Here is a 19,771-nt window from a genome sequence, read left to right on the forward strand (position 1 = left end):
ATTCCCCATGTAAAATCGTATCAAATGCTTTACTGAAATCGAGGTAAATTAGATCCACTGCGTTTCCTTTGTTTAAAAAATCTGTTATCTTCTCAAAGAAGATCAGGTTGGTTGGTCTACCTTTTTTAAAACCATGTTGTATTTTGTCCCAATTACCATTGACTTCAATGTCGTTAGCTACTTTCTTCAAAAAATTTTCCAAGACCTTGCATACTACAGATGTCAAACTAACAGGCCTGTAGTTACCCGGATTACTTTTTTTTCCTTTCTTAAAAATAGGAACTGTGTTAGTAATTCTCTAGTCATACAGTACAACCCCTGAGTTTACAGATTCATTAAAAATTCTTGCTAATGGGCTTGCAGTTTCATGTGCCAGTTCCTTTAATATTCTTGGATGAAGATTATCTGGGCCCCCCCCGATTTAGTCCCATTAAGCTGTTCAAGTTTGGCTTCCACGTCAGATGTGGTAATATCTACCTCCATATTCTCATTCTCATTTGTCATCCTACCATTATCCCTAACCTCCTCATTAAAGACTGAGACAAGTATTTGTTTAGATATTAGGCCATGCCTAGATTATCCTTAACCTCCACTCCAATTTCAGTGTTTAGCGGTCCCACTTCTTCTTTCTTTGTTTTTTTCTTATTTATATGACGATAGAACCTTTTTACCATTGGTTTTAATTCCCTTTGCAAGGTCCAATTCTACATGACTTTTGGCCTTTCTCGCTTTATCCCTACATGTTCTGACCTCAATAAGGTAGCTTTCCTTGCTGATCCCTCCCATCTTCCACTCCTTGTATGCTTTCTGCTTTTTCTTAATCGCCTCTCTGAGATGCTTGGTCTACAACTCCTGCCAATGAATTTTTTCCCCTTTCTTGGGATGGAGGCTTCTGATAGTTTCTGCAACTTTAACTTGAAGTAATTCCAGGCCGCCTCCTCCTTTAGATCCACAAGTTTTTCAGTCCAGTCTACTTCCCTAACTAATTAGCCCTTTTGAAATCAAAAACCCTAGTCACAGATCTATTTTTGTTTATCCTTCCGTTTAGTTTGAACTGAATTAGCTCATGATCGCTCGAACCAAGGCTGTCCCCTACAACCATTTCTTCTGTGAGGTCCTCACTACTCACCAACACCAAATCTAAAATGGCATCTCCTCTTGTTGGTTCAGCAACTACTTGGTGAAGGAATCCATCAGCTATCGCATCCAGGAAAATCTGAGCCCTATTACTATTACTAGCACTTGTCCTCCAGTCTATATCTGGGAAGTTAGTCCCCCATGATCACACAATTCCCATTACTATTTACCTCATTAAAAACATTAAAGAGGTCTCTATCCATATCCAAATCTGATCCCAGCAGTCTATAGCACACCCCAAGCACTATCCCAGGGGAGCCTCTAGTAGCTTTCTTCCCCAGTGTGATTTTTGCCCAGGCAGACTCTGTCTTATCCATTCCATCTCTTATTTCTTCACAGTCTACCTCCTCATTGATATACAATGCTACTCCATCACCTTGCCTTTATTTCTGTCTTTCCTAAACAGCACATACCCTTCAATACCCATACTCCAGTCATGACGACTATTCCACCATGTTTCTGTTATCCCTACAATATCTGGTTTCACTTCCTGCACCAGTAGCTCTAGTTCCTCCATTTTGTTACCTAGGCTCCTCGCATTAGTGTACAAACATCTTAATTTTTGCTGTTTGGCTTCGCTCACATTCTGTACCTGATTGGGCTACCCACGGCTGTATCCTTTCTTACTTCGTTTTCGTCCCTCTCAACGTTAAAATCTGGTGTGGAGATTACCTGGACATCTCCCACCAGCTCCCCCAAATTCCTAGTTTAAAGCTCTCTTAATCAGTTGTGCCAGCCTCCATCCTAGAAGTCTATTTCCCTCCCTACTCAGATGAAGTCCATCCCGAGAGAACAGTCCTCTGTCCATGAATGCCTCCCAGTGGCCATACATCCCAAAGCCCTCCTTATAGCACCAGTGCCTGAGCCATCTGTTGATCATCATCATCTTGTCACACCTTTGTTGCCCTTCTCTAGGATCTACAAGTGAAGTTGGAAGGAGCTGTGCTTTGAACACATAGTGCTATATCATGCTAAGTATTGTGAAAAATCATGTCTTAGGTGTCTCAAATTGAGCACCCAAAACTAGGGGGTACTTTTGACCTTAAGTTCTCTATGCCTTAGTTCCCCATCTGTAAAATAGGGAAGAATACTGATCCCTAGCCTCACAGGGTGTGATGGAGTTTATAAATGCCACACTAAGGCAGGGGAAGGGCTGGAGCTGTACTGGGCTAGGAAAGCTCTGACTCTCAGGCACTGCCAAGTATGCTCCTGGGGAAAGGAGCAGTATAAAAAGAGCTCCAGCAGCCCAGGCAAGGGGGAAGGAGAGAAGCCATTTTCTGGAGGAGGACTGTCCTGCAACAGTAGGGGGGAAAAAAAACATTAATGAGAAGGTCTGGCTCTGAGTCCCCCTCTTGCTTGTGGAGACATCACCCCAGAGGTATGGAGAACCATGTGCATGGGAACCAGAGGGTCACCTGCATCAGCCCCCAGACTTTGGGGTTTGAAGCAAAGTGTTATAAATCAGTAACAGCCATTCCCCAAACTGAGGCATCTGGTGTGGTGGGAAGTGGCCCAGGGGCAGATGAACAGGGAGTGGGCTGAACCCAGGTCATCCCATGCTGTCACACTCAGGATCCTGGGTCAGGATCCCCTGTGCCTACCCCTGGAATGGGCAGGACCAGGGGTTACTGGCAAGGAAGCCGACATAGCTGAACCCCATCCAAGGGGTTCAGGACACACTTGAAGTGAAAGAGGGTCATAGGCCCTGACCAACTAGGCATGCTTACTGAAGAAATGACCCTGCTATAGAATATGTGAAAATGAGTGGATGTTGTGAAGCACTCTTACTATACTGAAAATCACTCTAGAAAAGCTCCTGAGGAAACTAATAGTTGATGATGATGATGGTAGAGCAGGGTTGTAATAGTGTGCAGGAAATCAGGCCATTGAACACCAATCAGGCCATTGAATCAGAACAAAACAAAATACTGAATATCCTTAAGTGAGCAACATCTACCCCGTGCACTGAAAAAGGGCTAGGGTCCAGTGGAATGATAGTATGTGATCATGTAATTAAAGACTGAATCGTAATTCGTACACTTATGGAGGCCCAATTAAGGCCTGGTTGCAAGCTTAATTCTGGTATTTTCTAACTCTTTGAGTGCTTGACTTTGCAATCTTAATGTTCTTTTCAGGTAGTTCTTAGTATGTAACTGTAAAATACAAGTGTTACACCATGGACTTGATTTTCATGACTTAGATTTAACTTTTTCCCCAATATCCTATTTTCCCATTGTATCAATTTTTGCTGTCTTATGCCACTAGATTTTTCCCCCAAGCACTCCTTTCTTCAAGCTCTTCTCTTCTTCTCTCCGTACCCCTCACCCTTTGTTTCTCCTATAGCGATGATACCCTTCCTGTCTACAGTTGGCAAGATAGTATACACAGTGCAAAGGAAAAAAAGGATATGAAGTTTAAAACAATATACATTTTAAAACATACACACTGTAGATAATGGAGTATTGTAGCTACAATGGTTTGGATCTAAGCCTTTCGTAACTTTTGTGGAATGGTCACTGAAGAATAATGAGTCCTAAAAAATCAGCCTTCACACCCTGTTTAGCCCCAGAAGGAAGAGACCAAAAGTGAGACCGTTCATACCGCACCAGAGCATGTCTTAAATAACATGCTTAAGAAAACTAACTATTCTCATCACAAGAGAGAAAATGTTTTTAGCAAATTTGAAAAATTGTGTACAGACACCTTAAAATGGGCATAAATAAACAGAGACCAAAGATAAAATCAATTTACGCAAACATCCAAGGAAAGAAATGTAACACACACTAATTGAATTATATGTTTACACTGTATGTATCTGTAAGTAATTACTTGGGGGGACACGGCTAGATTGCTCTGATAAATGGTAGATTTTTAAATGTAAGGTAGACAGAATGTTTTGTTGTAAATTTATCATGCACTAATCACCCATATATCAACAGAAAATGTAACTAGATGATCTGGAAAGCTCCAAACTTGTCACTATACTAAGGTTGTTTCTGAACTTGCTAACTTGTGAAGATTATTTGTACAAAACTCTTAAACGTGTAGAAGACAATCATCTCTTCAGCTAGAAATTTAACTGTGGATCATGCAAATCTGTTTGGAATTAAATTAGAGGTATATTGACAGCCGTTATTGGAGATGGCGGCCATTTGTGATGGGTTTGTGTTTTGCTATCAAGCTACCCATCAAAACATTGTATGTCTAAGATCATACTTCTAAAACTGCATGTTCAATATATTGACTAATCATCTGGGCATATATATTCAGGTGGTAAAGCACCTGACTGGTGATTGCATAGCCAGGATGATGAGTCAAGCTGCAGATTTCATTCAGAGTTAAACTCGTACAGCATAGTTCTTCAGTCTTAAAGGTGCTCCTTTGCAAATTGGAGTCTCAATTTGCATCCTTTGACACAATATACCAGACAAGTATGATGAAATAAATGTTGATTGTATGTGAAGCAATTGCTGGGTAAAACTAACCTATTGAACTTGTGCAGCAATACATTTTGATTCATTAAAACATTGTCCAACTGTTTTAGTTCGTGCTGAGATGAATTTCATGTCCTCCTTCCATATCCTTGTATGCTCAGAAGAATACTTTCTTTGTCAAAGAAATTGCAATTGCATTGATTAGAATATTGTTAATGCACTTACGGTGCATCTCCTGTAATTTAGTGTCCTACAGAACACCTCTCATTATGTGAGTGGAGCCTCTGACTAGCTACAGAGAACCTACGTAACTATTAGAACTCCTAACAGATGTTAGAAAAATTTGAAGAAAACTTTTTTTTCTTCTGTATATTTTTTGCAACCTCATTCACAGGTTAACAGCTTTTTTTCTTTCTTTTTGGTAGACTTACAATCTGGAACCTGTATTCAGTTCCAAGGATCGCAGAACCTGTGTGGCTTACCATGATGTCCAGCACTTTGGAAAAGAACCAGCTATGCCAGCGCTTTCTTAAGGAATTTACACTTCTGATCGAACAGATCAACAAAAACCAGTATGCTTCCTTCTGCATCATCTCCTTACCCCTGCAGTAACTTGTGTTCTAATGCATACAAACATAACAGGAAGTACACAGACATGAGCATATGTCAAATACCTTTTTTTTTTTTTCCCCCCTTGGATCTTATTTTTGTTGTATTCTTTTTCTTTAGGTTCTTAGCCGCTTTATTGACTGCGGTGCTGACCTATCACCTGGCGTGGGTCCCAACTGTAATGCCAGTTGACCATCCTCCCATAAAGGCCTTCTCTGAGAAAGGCACATCACAATTTGTAAACCTGCTGGCAAAATCGCATCCTTATAACCCTCTCTGGGCACAGCTCGGTCAGTAGAAAACCTTAAAAAAAAAAATTTGGTATAAAACAGTTACTAAACTTTAACTTATTTAATTGAAATGTAGCTCTTCTCTACAAACACATCATTGTATATACACAGCTATTTTAAAAAATACGTCATAGGTGGGAGCTATGCAGAGGCAGGCAAGATTAAAACTTGTACTTCATCTATAAGCATGTTGGGGGATAGGGTGGGGTGATGTCAGGAAGCTCATTCCAGCTCTCTGATTCTCTGGCCAGCCCTTGTCTGACACAAACTAAAGCTGCTGCCAGGCAGCATTAAAGTCTGCCACTGGTTTGTGGTCCCTGATGGACCCTATGCCAGTGGAGTATCATTATAGTAGAGCGTTGGTGCACCCGCTTTGCTGGGAAAGGGAGGCTGGGCATGAGAGAGGTGCAGGGCCTGGTGGCAGTGTAGATGGGCAAGCAGAGGAAATTCTATCTGGGCATTGGCAATGGAATTACAGCCCTTTTGCTCTATCTCAGTTGCACAAAGGGGTAGTAAACTGTCTAGAAAATCTGGCCCTAAGTCCTCAGATGTAGTGATTCTCTTCTACCTACACAGCTTACTAAGTATCTTGATACATGAAATCAAGTAGCTATATAAGAAGCATGTGAATGAGAGCTGGCAAAATATTTATAACTGGCAGTTTTATTAATCTCTGAACATTTCTCTTCAGAGCCAAAGTACATGGATATGAATGTTTGGAGAGTAGATAATCACGTGCATAAAATCTTACTCTCAAAAATTCCACTCCTTGGGCAATCCTCCTTCCTTTCCCCACTCCCCCTGCTCCATTTTTCCCTCCTATATATCATCTGTCTAATGTAAAACCATCCAGAAAAATTAGTGAAATTCTAAAGAAGCAACTTGAATAACAATAGTTCTGTGTCCATATCATGTTCCTGCTGCTGATCATCTAGCTTAGTTCTATTTGGTTCTTGTCATAGAATCATAGAAGATTAGGGTTGGAAGAAACCCCAGGACGTCACCTAGTCCACCCCCCTGCTCAAAGCAGGACCAACTCCAACTAAATCATCCCAGCCAGGGCTTTGTCAAGCCGGGCCTTAAAAACCTCTAGGGATGGAGATTCTACCACCTCCCTAGGTAACGCTTCCAGTGCTTCACCACCCTCCTAGTGAAATAGTGTTTCCTAATACCCAATCTAGACCTCCCCCACTGCAACTTGAGACCATTGCTCCTTGTTCTGTCATCTGCCACCACTGAGAACAGCCAAGCTCTTATCAGTAGCCTCTCTGACACTGAAGATTCCTAACTCCCACTATATATATTCATAATAGAGAGTTGTATTGCTTGCTTTAAAAAAGAAAGATTTTAAAAGGTACCGAGTTATTGAGTAGTTGAGGAGAGGGGTGAGGGACTGGGTGTTTTGGGGTTCAGGAAAGTGGGAGCTGATTTAGGGAAATAAGAAGCCAGGGTTAAGGTGTATAGAAGCCAGCTGGAGGGAGCTGTATAGTGCCTGTTTGGGCAGTAGATCTTGTCCTCTCTCCCAGGAAGAACTGCTAGTAGTTCTTCAGGAAAGAAGGGAAATAAATTGTTACCCAAACTCAGAGCTGGTAATTGTGCACGTTATGGAGTAGGCTCAGTAGGAAGATAATACGAGTTTTAAAGACCCAGACAAATTCTAAATGGTTGAACTCGAAACATCTCGGTTCTTTCTTATTCTCAGGTAAAAAAAGTGAGTTCAGATGTTTAAAATTGGTTAGTCTCTAAGGTGCCACCAGTACTCCTTTTCTTTTTGCAGATGTTTATTGTAATGTACATCAATATGAAGGAAAATGTTGCCCTCTGGTGGTTCCCTCTGAAAAAGACAGGGTTCATAGTACAATAGTGCTTTCTAAAAACAAATCTTTTGGAAGGTTAGGGTGTAATCTGTAAATAGCTTTAAAAATGGAAAGCTTTGTATAAATCCTTGTTTTATTATTAAATTATACTAAAATGCCATGATTTCAATCAATTGCAGCATTCCATAAGAGATAAAACTATATTGTTCATGATGAAGGAACTGCTCAGTCTCTGCAAAACTTAAGTTTTTATTTTAAAATTTTATATTGAGTTGTCATAATATTATTGTTGCTCCAAGACTCTTTTTATAAGTAAGTTTATATACATATAATATTAACTTAGGCCTGAATCCTGCAAGCAAGCATTTGCTTTAATACACCTAACCATTAATCATAGAAATGTAAAGGAAAGGAGCTTGAGATGTCATCTTTTAGTTCATCATCCCATGCTGAAGCAGGACTAAGTACACCTAGACTATACCTGATAAGTGTTTGTCTTACTTCGTACTTATAAACCTCCAGTGATGAGGATTACACAACCTCCCCTGGTAACCTATTCCAGTATTCAACTACTGTTATAATTAGAAAGATTTTCCTAATATCTAACCTAAATCTCCCTTGCTGCAACCTCTTTGTAGCAGTTCTTAACATATCTGAAGGCTATCAGGTCCCCCCCCCCTTCTTCTCAGAACTAAGGTTATACAGTTTTTCTAACTTTTCTTCATCGGTCAGGGTTTCTAAACCTTTTATCAGTTTTGTTGCTTTTCTCTGGACATCTCCAGTTTGTCCACATCTTTCCTAAAGGGTGGCTCCCAGAACTAGACCCAATATCCAGTTGAGGCCTCAACAGTGCCAGGTAGAGCAGGACATTTACCTCTCAGGTGTAACAGATGATACTCCTGTTAATACACCCCAGAATTATATTAGCCTTTTTAACAACTATGTTGACTCTCATTCAACTTGTGATGCACTAGAACCCTCAGATCCTTTTCAGCAGTACTGCTGCCTAGCCAGTTATTCCCATTTTGTTGAAGTACTTTGCACTAGTCTTTTATTTAATTTCATCTTATTGATTTCAGACCAATTTTCCAATTTGACAAGGTCTTTTTGAATTCTGATTAGGCTGTTCTCCAAGGTGCTTGCAACCTCTCCCAGTTCGGTGTCATCTGCAAAATTTATACCCATACAGTCGACCCCATTATCCAAGTCATTAGTGAAAAATATTGAAAAGTACCGGATCCAGGACAGGCGTCTGGGTGATCCCACTTGATACATCCTCCCAGTTTGATAGTGAACCACTGATAACTACTTTTTGAGTACTGTCTTTCAACCAGTTGTGTATCCACTTTATGGTAACTTCAATTTGACCATGCTTCCCTAGTTTGCTTATGAGAGTGGCATTTGGGACTGCATCAAAAGTCTTACTAAAATCAAGCTACATCATGTCTACTGCTTCCCTCCCCCCATCAACTAGGCCAGTAACCCTGTTAAAGAAGGAAATTAGCTTGTTCTGGCATTACTTGTTCTTGACAAATGCTTGCTGGCTATTACTTATTCACCCAATGATCCTTTAGGTACTTAAAAACTGATTGTTTAATAATTGGTTCCAGTATCTTTGCGGGTATCAAAGTTAGCCTGACTGACCTATAATTCCCCTGGTCCTCTTTGTTCCCTTTTTTTAAAAATAGGTACTATGTTTGCCCTTCTGCAGCCCTCTGGGATCTCACCCATCCTCCACGAGTTCCTGAAGATAATTGCTAATGGTTCAGAGATTGTGACAGTTAGTTTCTTAAGTACCCTAGGGTGTATTTGTCAGGCCCTGCCAACTTCAATACATCTAAATTATCTAATGGTCTTTAACCTGTTCTTTCCCTATTCCCTGTGGGACTACTTGCATATATAAAGTTAATCCTGTGAGTATGTTCTTAGGATCAAGGCTTTGATTCGGCTTTTATTCCTAGGTTTCAGAGTAACAGCCGTGTTAGTCTGTATTCGCAAAAAGAAAAGGAGTACTTGTGGCACCTTAGAGACTAACCAATTTATTTGAGCATAAGCTTAAGTGAGCTACAGCTCACTTCATCGGATGCATACTGTGGAAAGTGTAGAAGATCTTTTTATACACACAAAGTATGAAAAAATACCTCCCCCCCCCACTCTCCTGCTGGTAATAGCTTATTTAAAGTGATCCCTCTCCTTGCCATGTGTATGATAATCAAGGTGTGCCGTTTCCAGCACAAATCCAGGGTTTAACAAGAACGTCTGAGGAAGGGGGTGGGGGGCTGTAGGAAAAAACAAGGGGAAATAGGTTACCTTGCATAATGACTTAGCCACTCCCAGTCTCTATTTCAAGCCTAAGTTAATTGTATCCAATTTGCAAATGAATTCCAATTCAACAGTTTCTCGCTGGAGTCTGGATTTGAAGTTTTTTTTGTTGTAATATCGCAACTTTCATGTCTGTAATCGCGTGACCAGAGAGATTGAAGTGTTCTCCGACTGGTTTATGAATGTTATAATTCTTGACATCTGATTTGTGTCCATTTATTCTTTTACGTAGAGACTGTCCAGTTTGACCAATGTACATGGCAGAGGGGCACTGCTGGCACATGATGGCATATTTCACATTGGTGGATGTGCAGGTGAAGGAGCCTCTGATAGTGATGTTATTAGGCCCTGTGATGGTGTCCCCTGAATAGATATGTGGGCACAGTTGGCAACGGGCTTTGTTGCAAGGATAGGTTCCTAGGTTAGTGGTTCTGTTGTGTGGTATGTGGTTGCTCGTGAGTATTTGCTTCAGGTTGGGGGGGCTGTCTGTAGGCAAGGACTGGCCTGTCTCCCAAGATTTCTGAGTGTGTTGGGTCATCCTTCAGGATAGGTTGTAGATCCTTAATAATGCGTTGGAGGGGTTTTAGTTGGGGGCTGAAGGTGACGGCTAGTGGCGTTCTGTTATTTTCTTTGTTAGGCCTGTCCTGTAGTAGGTGACTTCTGGGAACTCTTCTGGCTCTATCAATCTGTTTCTTCACTTCCGCAGGTGGGTATTGTAGTTGTAAGAATGCTTGATAGAGATCTTGTAGGTGTTTGTCTCTGTCTGAGGGGTTGGCGCAAATGCGGTTGTATCACAGAGCTTGGCTGTAGATGATGGATTGTGTGGTGTGGTCAGGGTGAAAGCTGGAGGCATGTAGGTAGGAATAGCGGTCAGTAGGTTTCTGGTATAGGGTGGTGTTTATGTGACCATTGTTTATTAGCACTGTCGTGTCCAGGAGGTGGATCTCTTGTGTGGACTGGACCAGGCTGAGGTTGATGGTGGGATGGAAATTGTTTAAATCATGGTGGAATTCCTCAAGGGCTTCTTTTCCATGGGTCCAGATGATGAAGATGTCATCAATATAGCGCAAGTAGAGTAGGGGCATTAGGGGACGAGAGCTGAGGAAGCGTTGTTCGAAGTCAGCCATAAAAATGTTGGCATACTGTGGGGCCATGCGGGTACCCATAGCAGTGCCGCTGATCTGAAGGTATACATTGTCCCCAAATGTAAAATAGTTATGGGTAAGGACAAAGTCACAAAGTTCAGCCACCAGGTTAGCCGTGACATTATCGGGGATAGTGTTCTTGACGGCTTGTAGTCCATCTTTGTGTGGAATGTTGGTGTAGAGGGCTTCTACATCCATAGTGGCCAGGATGGTGTTATCAGGAAGATCACCGATGGACTGTAGTTTCCTCAGGAAGTCAGTGGTGTCTTGAAGGTAGCTGGGAGTGCTGGTAGCGTAGGGCCTGAGGAGGGAGTCTACATAGCCAGACAATCCTGCTGTCGGGGTGCCAATGCCTGAGATGATGGGGCGCCCAGGATTTCCAGGTTTATGGATCTTGGGTAGTAGATAGAATATCCCAGGTCGGGGTTCCAGGGGTGTGTCTGTGCGGATTTGATCTTGTGCTTTTTCAGGGAGTTTCTTGAGCAAATGCTGTAGTTTCTTTTGGTAACTCTGGGGACACCATCACAGGGCCTAATAACATCAGCCACACTATCAGAGGCTCGTTCACCTGCACATCCACCAATGTGAAATATGCCATCATGTGCCAGCAATGCCCCTCTGCCATGTACATTGGTCAAACTGGACAGTCTCTACGTAAAAGAATAAATGGACACAAATCAGATGTCAAGAATTATAACATTCATAAACCAGGCAGAGAACACTTCAATCTCTCTGGTCACGCGATTACAGACATGAAAATTGCGATATTACAACAAAAAAACTTCGAATCCAGACTCCAGCGAGAAACTGTTAAATTTGAATTCATTTTCAAATTGGATACAATTAACTTAGGCTTGAATAGAGACTGGGAGTGGCTAAGTCATTATGCAAGGTAACCTATTTCCCCTTGTTTTTTCCTACAGCCCCCCACCCCCTTCCTCAGACGTTCTTGTTAAACCCTGGATTTGTGTTGGAAATGGCACACCTTGATTATCATACACATTGCAAGGAGAGGGATCACTTTAGATAAGCTATTACCAGCAGGAGAGTGGGGTGAGGGGAGGTATTTTTTCATGCTTTGTGTGTATAAAAAGATCTTCTACACTTTCCACAGTATGCATCCGATGAAGTGAGCTTTAGCTCACGTAAGCTTATGCTCAGATTAATTGGTTAGTCTCTAAGGTGCCGCAAGTACTCCTTTTCTTTTATTCCTAGAAACTCTATTTAAAATGTCAGTTGGGCTTCCTGTTTGTTTGCTTCTGATTTCTATAACAACTGTGCTCAGTTTATAAGTAAAAGGACTTACTTTCCTTGTCTCCGTTTCCAAATGAAAATAACTTCTTGTAAGCTTTGTTTTGTAAAGCAAAACTTCCAATAGCGTTGAGGTAACCAGAGATTGAATGCTAGCAGTCTCACGTTCATGATCAACCCTATGAAAACAAGCCTGGGTGCAAATAAGAGGAAATATGTGGGTTTCAAAAAGAAAAAAACAAATGTCTCAAACCTCCATTAATTTGCTGTGAGGAAAAGCATCTTAAAATTATTTTAAAAGGAATTGTCCAAATTATGTAAGTCTATTCTTACAAAGAATGCATTGAATGTCTGTTTTCTACTTCTGAAACTTGTACTGTAACCACATACACATTTGTGAAGTACCTGTTTCCCTATATGTTTGCATAGGTGATCTGTATGGTGCCATAGGCTCTCCTGTTAGGCTGACTCGGACTGTGATTGTTGGAAAACATAAGGAATTAGTTCAACGTATTCTCTACGTTCTAACATACTTCCTACGGTGCTCTGAGCTACAGGAAAATCAACTGGCCTGGAATGGGAAAGTTGGAGAGGAGGAGCAACTGCTAAATGGAAGCAAGATCACAACTACATTGGAAAAGGGAGAGGTTGAAGAATCTGATTATGTGGTTGTCACTGTTAAGAATGAACCTGCTCTTGTGCCTCCAATCCTACCTCAGAAGAATGGCGGAAATCAAACCAGTAGCACTGTGGGGTACGTCAGTAACCCAGAGAGCTCTCCTGCTCTTCCAACGTCCTCAAAAGAAAAGAATGAAGAAGTAACAGGAAAGGCTGATCAGAGCTCCAGGGCATCCTGTGTTGCATCAAAAGACTGCACATTTGGCAGTTCTGAGTCTAAAGGAATGGTGGATGACAGTAGGAAAGGGAAGGTAGTTGATGATATAGGAGCTGTGTCCTACCACTTTGAAGAACAAATTGAATCAGAGGATTTAACGGGTGACTTAAAGAATAGCAACCAGGCCACAAGTGAAGTAGCAGAAAAGCCATCTGACAGGTCATCTGCTGTACCATGTCCTGAGAGGTTTGTTGATAGGAATCCTCATTTAGAAAGGGTCACTTTCCAGATTGGAAGTTCTACATCACCAGAGTCAGATTTAGAAACTCGCAAGAGTGACCTGGATGAAAATTTTAGGGCGTTCAAAAAAAATCTACAGGTAGAAAGCTGTACTTCAAGTCCACCAAATGTGCCCGCAGAAACTTCCCAGAGCCAACAAGAAACTTCGAAAGCCTCCCTTAAACCATTACACATTAGGCGTAATATCTGGTATGCACAAATTCCATCATGTGACGCGAGTGCGAGTATATTTGATGAATATTTTGCTGACGGTAATAAAATTGAAATGAATGTAGCAAATACTTCTACTCTGCGTGGCTTGTCAGATGAACCACTTAAGCCATCTGATAACAAAATAGAAACTGCAAAAACAGAAATCTTAGAGGAAGCTAGACCCCTGTGCTCCAAGAATGGGGGCGTCCATTCACTTGACTCTGTTAAAACAAGTTCTGACGTACAGGACTCTGGCCAAGTAGTCACTGAAGATGTCCCCTATGGGGATGCTGGAAGGAAAATCCCCTTCCGAATCAAAGGGGATATTCCTAGGAATGAGAGTTCAGATAGTGCACTTGGAGACAGCGACGACGATAGTGCTTCATGTATCTCTGATCTTTACCCTCGAGGCCATGTCCGCAATAGGCATGAAGAATTTACAGGAGTAGAACTTCCTTTACCAAGGTAAAGAATGTATTTGAGTGAATCTTGTGCCAGCTGGGGTCAAATGCTGTTGCTACCCAAGAGCTGTTCAGTGGTCTGTGAAATGCATGGGGTCTTAACTCAGTTTCTTGCTGATGTGTCTGTACTGTAAAAATTGCTGTTGCAACTGAGTCCCTTGTTGGCCGTCTCAGCAAAAGGCAGAGACTGAGTAGGATGATACACAGACTGCCTGCCAAAATAATTGTTTATTTGACAGGGCTTCTTTTCTCAGATATTTCTGGTCCTTCAGCAGGGCTAAGACACATGCTGGTGGGGTAGGAAGTGTGCATAGTTACTGCCTTTGCTTTGAATTGAAATCTTCACTGTCCATCCAGTATGAGCATTACGTTCATTTACTTAGAGGTTTATTTTGATTGGTTTTGTTTTTAAGACTGGTCTGGAGTAGTTACATTAAAGTTACTTTTAATGTTTGCTAGAAGTCACTGTTATAGTTAGTTATAAAATAATTTCCATTATAACATCTCCATCCCCATCCCTCTTTTACCATTTAAGTTCTGAGCTGTTCAGGAGGGCCCTTGTGACCAGGCAGAGCTCTATGGACTTCACTCAGCCAGTTATCTGGGCTTTATTATTGTTTAGGGTCTTGAAAACTGTTCCCTTGAGGCTGAAATGTTCCATGCTTGTCCTCTGGCAGAAGGGGAACATCTGTGAAAGTTTTGAGCAAAATACTTTTCTCATCCTTTGAGTTTACGGAGAGTAGAAAAAATCTAATCACACTCTTTGGTACACAGATGAAATCTAAAATTTAATGCAGGCATAATTCTGATTCAAGACGGATGCCTTTGCTTTGCTTTGCTTGAGACTGCATATGCATTTAGTTAAGTGTTCATTGAACCAAGCATTGAACTCTCAAGCTCAGCAAGCCAACTAGCTGCAAAACAGGGAGTTTATATATTCCACAAGACCTAACAGTTGCAGACTTGTCATTTTTTCTTAAAATCTAGAAAACTAAAATGTTCTGAACTGTTTAAAATTAGTCAGGGAATGTTAAGGTTCCTACACCAATATTAACTCTGCTTCGTTGTTTCTTTTTTCCTTATGTGTGGCTTCATTTAGTACTGCTTAATTTTAAATGCCAGAGAACTTGCTATGTAAATTTAAACAGGTTACAGAGCCAGGCACAGAGTAAACCTGAGGGCTAGTTAATGCCAGGTCTCTCAACAATATCTAAATGTAGCCTGTCAGATAAGAATTGTATCAGTTTCATGTATTTGAAGATCTTGTGACAAGTCTATTATGCTGACTATTTCACCATACTTATTGGAGGAGTGGGGAGAGGTATCTGAAAGGTGGCTATGCTCTTGGCTTTTGAATGGGCTTCATATTCTTCTGTTTCAGATCCAACATAATCAGCAGTCCAAGTGTGAAAAACTTTGGAAGGTCACTTCTCGGTGGTTACTGTCCCACATACATGCCTGATCTGGTACTGCATGGAATAAGTAATGATGAAAAACTCAAGCAGTGGTTACCAGCAGATCTGCTTCATGCAGTGCATGTAGGTTTCCCTACATTTTTTCAGAGCCACTGACCTCTAATAGTAGGAATGATATGATCTTACTGAGAACATATTCTGGATGGGGAAAAAATATAGGATAGCTACTGTTCAATAAAACCAGTTGCTAGTGACCAATATGGAGACTTCACACTTCTTGACTCTTGGAACATGTGACAGTACACACACACCCCTTTCACATGTGCTCTTTCATTTGTACTGTATAAACCTTATAATGCAAGCATAAATGGGGGGGGGGGGGGAATCTGTAATTCTCTGTTTACAACTTGAAAAATTGAACAGGATTATTCTTTACAATAGGAAAAATATAATATTGAAGTGCTTCCCTATTCAGTCACCTTAACAGGCTGACTGCATTGTAATGTACACAAGTAAGATGGTCTGCAGGTGCCTGGAAGCTTGTTAATGCAGTTACCACCTACTACAGTATGTTACTATGGAGATGAGAAATCTTGTAGGGACAGAGATTTTGCCAGTCATTAGCACAGATGACTGACTGCAGATTACAGTTGCCCATAAGAACAAGCTTCATTGTGTGTTAGACCATGTCTAAAATGTCTGGTTTTTACTCTGTACGTTCAAAACAAGTAATTTATTGTAACTGATGTATCACTAAATTAACAGTTATAGTTGCACAGTAAATGCCAACTAAAGATTAACAAGCCCTAGTGGCAGACGTTAAGTGCTTTTAGCTATCTGTAGCAGTGCAGGAAGTAAGCAGTAAAAAGAACCGTGCTTCTCAAATGGACTTGTTTTAAATTGAGCAATGAACTTGCAATTTTTTCCATGCTTACAGAACAGAAATTTGTCTTTGAAACACACAGGCCGCAGCTTTAGCCCCCAGTCTAACTCTTTGTGCCTCCCCTGTAATAGAAAGCGGCGATAAAGCTGCTCTAATAGGGGAGCTGGGGGTTCCTTTTGTAGAAAGGAATTTGCCATTAGTATACATCTGTCTCTTTCATACCCACCTTTTTTTAAAATAAAAAATCAACACATCTGACTTGCGATTTCTACTTTGGCCCCAAATCAAGTTTATCATGTTAGTTATTTCACCGTAACAGAATCCAGTACAAATTCTCCACAGTTCTCAATTATTTTTATAAAAACTTTTGTTTTTAGACAAAAACTGTTTGGTCTCACTTCTTTGAAACACTCTTCCCACTTTATCATTCCACCCCTCCCCTGCAAAACTTATGTGCTAACGAAGCCATTTAGTCTCAGTTGTGAACACAAGTTGAAAATGTTTTGAATAGCTAGTGTTCTTGTTTTGTACCTATTACAGCATCCAGTACTAGATGAGCCCATAGCAGAAGCTGTCTGCATTATTGCCGATACGGATAAATGGAATGTACAGGTGGCTACAAGCCAGAGAAAGATGATGGACAGTATGAAGCTAGGCAAAGATGTCTTAGTCTCCAGTCAAGTGTCCAGTTTGCTGCAGTCCATTTTACAGCTTTACAAACTCAACCTCCCAGCTGACTTCGTAAGTATTTCTTTATGAACAACTGTGGCTAATGAAAATTGTTCAGTCGTATGTGCTAAATTTCTTATGCTAGGGCTTTCAAGTATTACCTGCCTGATTTCAATTACAGTGAAACAATTTAGAAAATATACTAAACATGCACAGTGCAGCCCACCTACAGATACATTGCACGTACAAAACCATATTAAAAGAACATTAGGGTTGCAAAGTCCAGGACTCAAAAGTTTGTAAATGCCAGAATTAAGGTTGCCTGTTCAACCTTAATTCAGACCCTTTGTGTGTATGCATTATATTACTGTCTTGAATTACATGATCACATGCTATCTTCCCACAGACCCCCTGCCAACAATGAACATCATGCTGCTAAAATTGTGTCTTAGCAGACTGTCTCCCTTGTCAGTTTTTCTTCTGAGCCACACACCCATTGTTTAGATCAACAGACTGTGTTTTGTATGGTACTACACAAAACAGAACAGCTCTGAACTATAGGCAGCGCAGGCCAATGGTGTGTTCATTGTGGCACTTCAAGATTTGTGACCATGTTAAAGTCCACCTTTTGGAGTATGTCTGTGGTTAGTGGAAAGAACTAACTAAAATGGGCATGGATGCCGCTTAAATGCACCTTTTAAAAAAAACAAAAAACAAAAACTCGCACAAAACTTTTATATCCCAGTTTGAGTCACTATTTCTGATACTGAAAACTGACTTGTGAATAATTTTTCACTCATTCAGTGGTACAAGTCGTAAAGGAAACTTATAAAAATTCCACTTCATTTCTCACACCTCTATAAGCATGATGAGTCTGAACTCTTCAGCTGTCAAAAGTGAGAGGGATTTGCCTGGTGTATCCACACATCAAATTAAAAATTTCTAAGTATATCCTGACTTTTAGCTGGCATTCAGTGAATGGAAGTGTTCTGTTTGTAAAGGTTACCATATAGGAGTGTGTGAATCTCCTTTAGAATGTAGTGTAATGAAGAGGTTAAACACTAGTCTTTACCTACCGTCCATATTCTTTACTTGGATAAAATTCTTAATCCCATATAACATTAACGATATAAGGACTGGAAAAGTAACTATGGAAATGCAAATTTCAAGAGATGACAGAGTTTACGGAATTAATTCCTAGTGTACACCTACTTATATGGATGTCTATCCCTAACCCATCTACTAAGGATGCATTAATGCAGTGGCTCTCAACCTTTCCAGACTACTGTACCCCTTTCAAGGAGTCTGATTTGTCTTGAGTACCCCCAAGTTACACCTCACTTAAAAACTACTTGCTTACAAAATCAGATGTAAAAATACAAGTGTCAGAGCACATTATCACTGAAAAATTGCTTACTTTCTCATTTTTACCATATAATTATAAAATAAATCAGTTGGAATATATATATTGTACTTAGATTTCAGTGTATAGAGCAGTATAAACAAGACGTCTGCGTATCCCCAAGGGTACCCAGACCCCTGGTTGAGAACCACTGCATTAATGGATTCCCTTTGCATTTGGGGGTGCATAGAGAATGTGTTATCCTAGCTCATACCATGTTTCTCGCCTGTGATTTGTGATCCTCTTCTGTGATTTGGGTATTTAGTGAAAATGTTAAGTTAAGCTGTTGTCAATTCACCTTAGCTAGCACTGTGTCATGAGAAGGTATCTCCTTTTCCTACTACCCAAAGCATTAAACAGTTGGTCCATGGTCTGTTCTCAAGTATATAAGAACCATTATGAACTGAAAGAATGGTTGTTCAAATATTTATTTATGAATTTAAGAATATCAAAAGAATGTCATCTTGCCTACTAAGCACAGCTCTCTTCTGCCTTAGACTTTAATTAGCAAAATTTGTTGTACATTAGCATAAAATACCAAAGGAAATTCAAACTTCTAGGACAGTGTTAAGAATTCCATATGCTTTAAAAAAGGCAGGGTGTTTTACTCATTAAACTTGAGAAATATATTTAATGTGACCTAAAGTTACTTGCTCCTGATGCATGTCTAATTGCTGCCTCTTCCTGTCAGATGTACTCTGCAATGTGACTTACTGCAAACGCTGCTTGCCTTCATGTCTAGGAGCGTCCAGAGCTGAATTAGTTTGATTTTGGTGGACTGGTCTTTGCTGCGGAGAGATGATGTATCAAATTTAATACACATCCCATTTCCCATACCAAAATATGCAATAAAATGTCTTACCAGTTCATATTCTAGCACTAAAAATATTGGGTGTAATTCTGGCCCCCTGGTAGTTTTGCCATTGACTTCAATGGCACCTGGGATTTCACCCATTCTCTTACATAATTGCTCTCTCACTTAAATTCTCTCTCAAATCTATAAAAAGCATGTGAACTTCTATCATATTAACTTAATGGGCAATGTGATCTTTAAAAGTCTAATTATTGAAATACCAATTTAACTTCAACTTTTACCATTTGACAACTAGTATTTAGTTATTAAACACTGTTGAACCAGTATTAAAACCCTTTAGCACTAGTACTGCAAAACATCTACAAGGGGTTCATAAATGATATTTTAAAATAAATTAATGAACAAAAGAACCTGTCACTGCAGCCCACGTCACTGTCTTCACACACTTTATTGCAAATATAAAATAAAATGGAAAGTGCTACTTTTTATAATTCTTCGTTTCTTCAAGAATGGCAATTCTGCAGAGCTAATAAAGTTCCGATTTTAGATTCAGCTATTTAAGTTGTATCTCAGAAAAACAGTAGTGACTTGTAATAAAGATGTCCTAGTCAAAGTCTTCAGGTTTCAGTTTTAATTAGCTGCCTTGAATGTCTTTGGGTCTGATCCAGCTTTTATTTAAGTCAGTGAAAATACTGTCATTGACTACAATGGGAGTTGGATATGGCTGGTTGACTGATGTGCAACAAAGGTGCTAGCCAGGAAAGATAGCCTGGCCCAAATCCCTGAAAAATCATC

General features: G+C 40.3%; 2 protein-coding genes across 5 annotated transcripts in view; one reads left to right on the forward strand and one right to left on the reverse strand.

The window, feature by feature from the left end:
* The window catches only part of FNIP2 (folliculin interacting protein 2), a 90,089-nt gene that overhangs the window by 63,865 nt on the left and 6,453 nt on the right, over positions 1-19,771 (forward strand). For 3 of the 4 annotated variants that reach the window (XM_073341493.1, XM_073341496.1, XM_073341498.2), the window contains 5 exons: positions 4,997-5,143; positions 5,301-5,470; positions 12,435-13,797; positions 15,175-15,331; positions 16,632-16,832. In XM_073341493.1, coding sequence (XP_073197594.1) covers positions 4,997-5,143; positions 5,301-5,470; positions 12,435-13,797; positions 15,175-15,331; positions 16,632-16,832 — 2,038 coding nt within the window. Of the gene's footprint in view, positions 1-4,996; positions 5,144-5,300; positions 5,471-12,434; positions 13,798-15,174; positions 15,332-16,631; positions 16,833-19,771 lie in introns of those variants that run through there. The other variant, XM_078852495.1, reaches the window with a different exon arrangement.
* Positions 18,752-19,771, reverse strand: part of SPMIP2 (sperm microtubule inner protein 2) — a 66,641-nt gene continuing 65,621 nt past the window's right edge. The window contains exon 5 of the mRNA XM_073341499.2: positions 18,752-18,950. Within this exon, the coding sequence (XP_073197600.1) occupies positions 18,873-18,950 (78 nt within the window). The 3' untranslated portion in view covers positions 18,752-18,872. The remainder of the gene's footprint in view (positions 18,951-19,771) is intronic.

This window comes from Lepidochelys kempii, chromosome 4, assembly GCF_965140285.1.
Source record: "Lepidochelys kempii isolate rLepKem1 chromosome 4, rLepKem1.hap1, whole genome shotgun sequence".
In the NCBI taxonomy this organism is placed as follows: Eukaryota; Metazoa; Chordata; order Testudines; family Cheloniidae; genus Lepidochelys; species Lepidochelys kempii.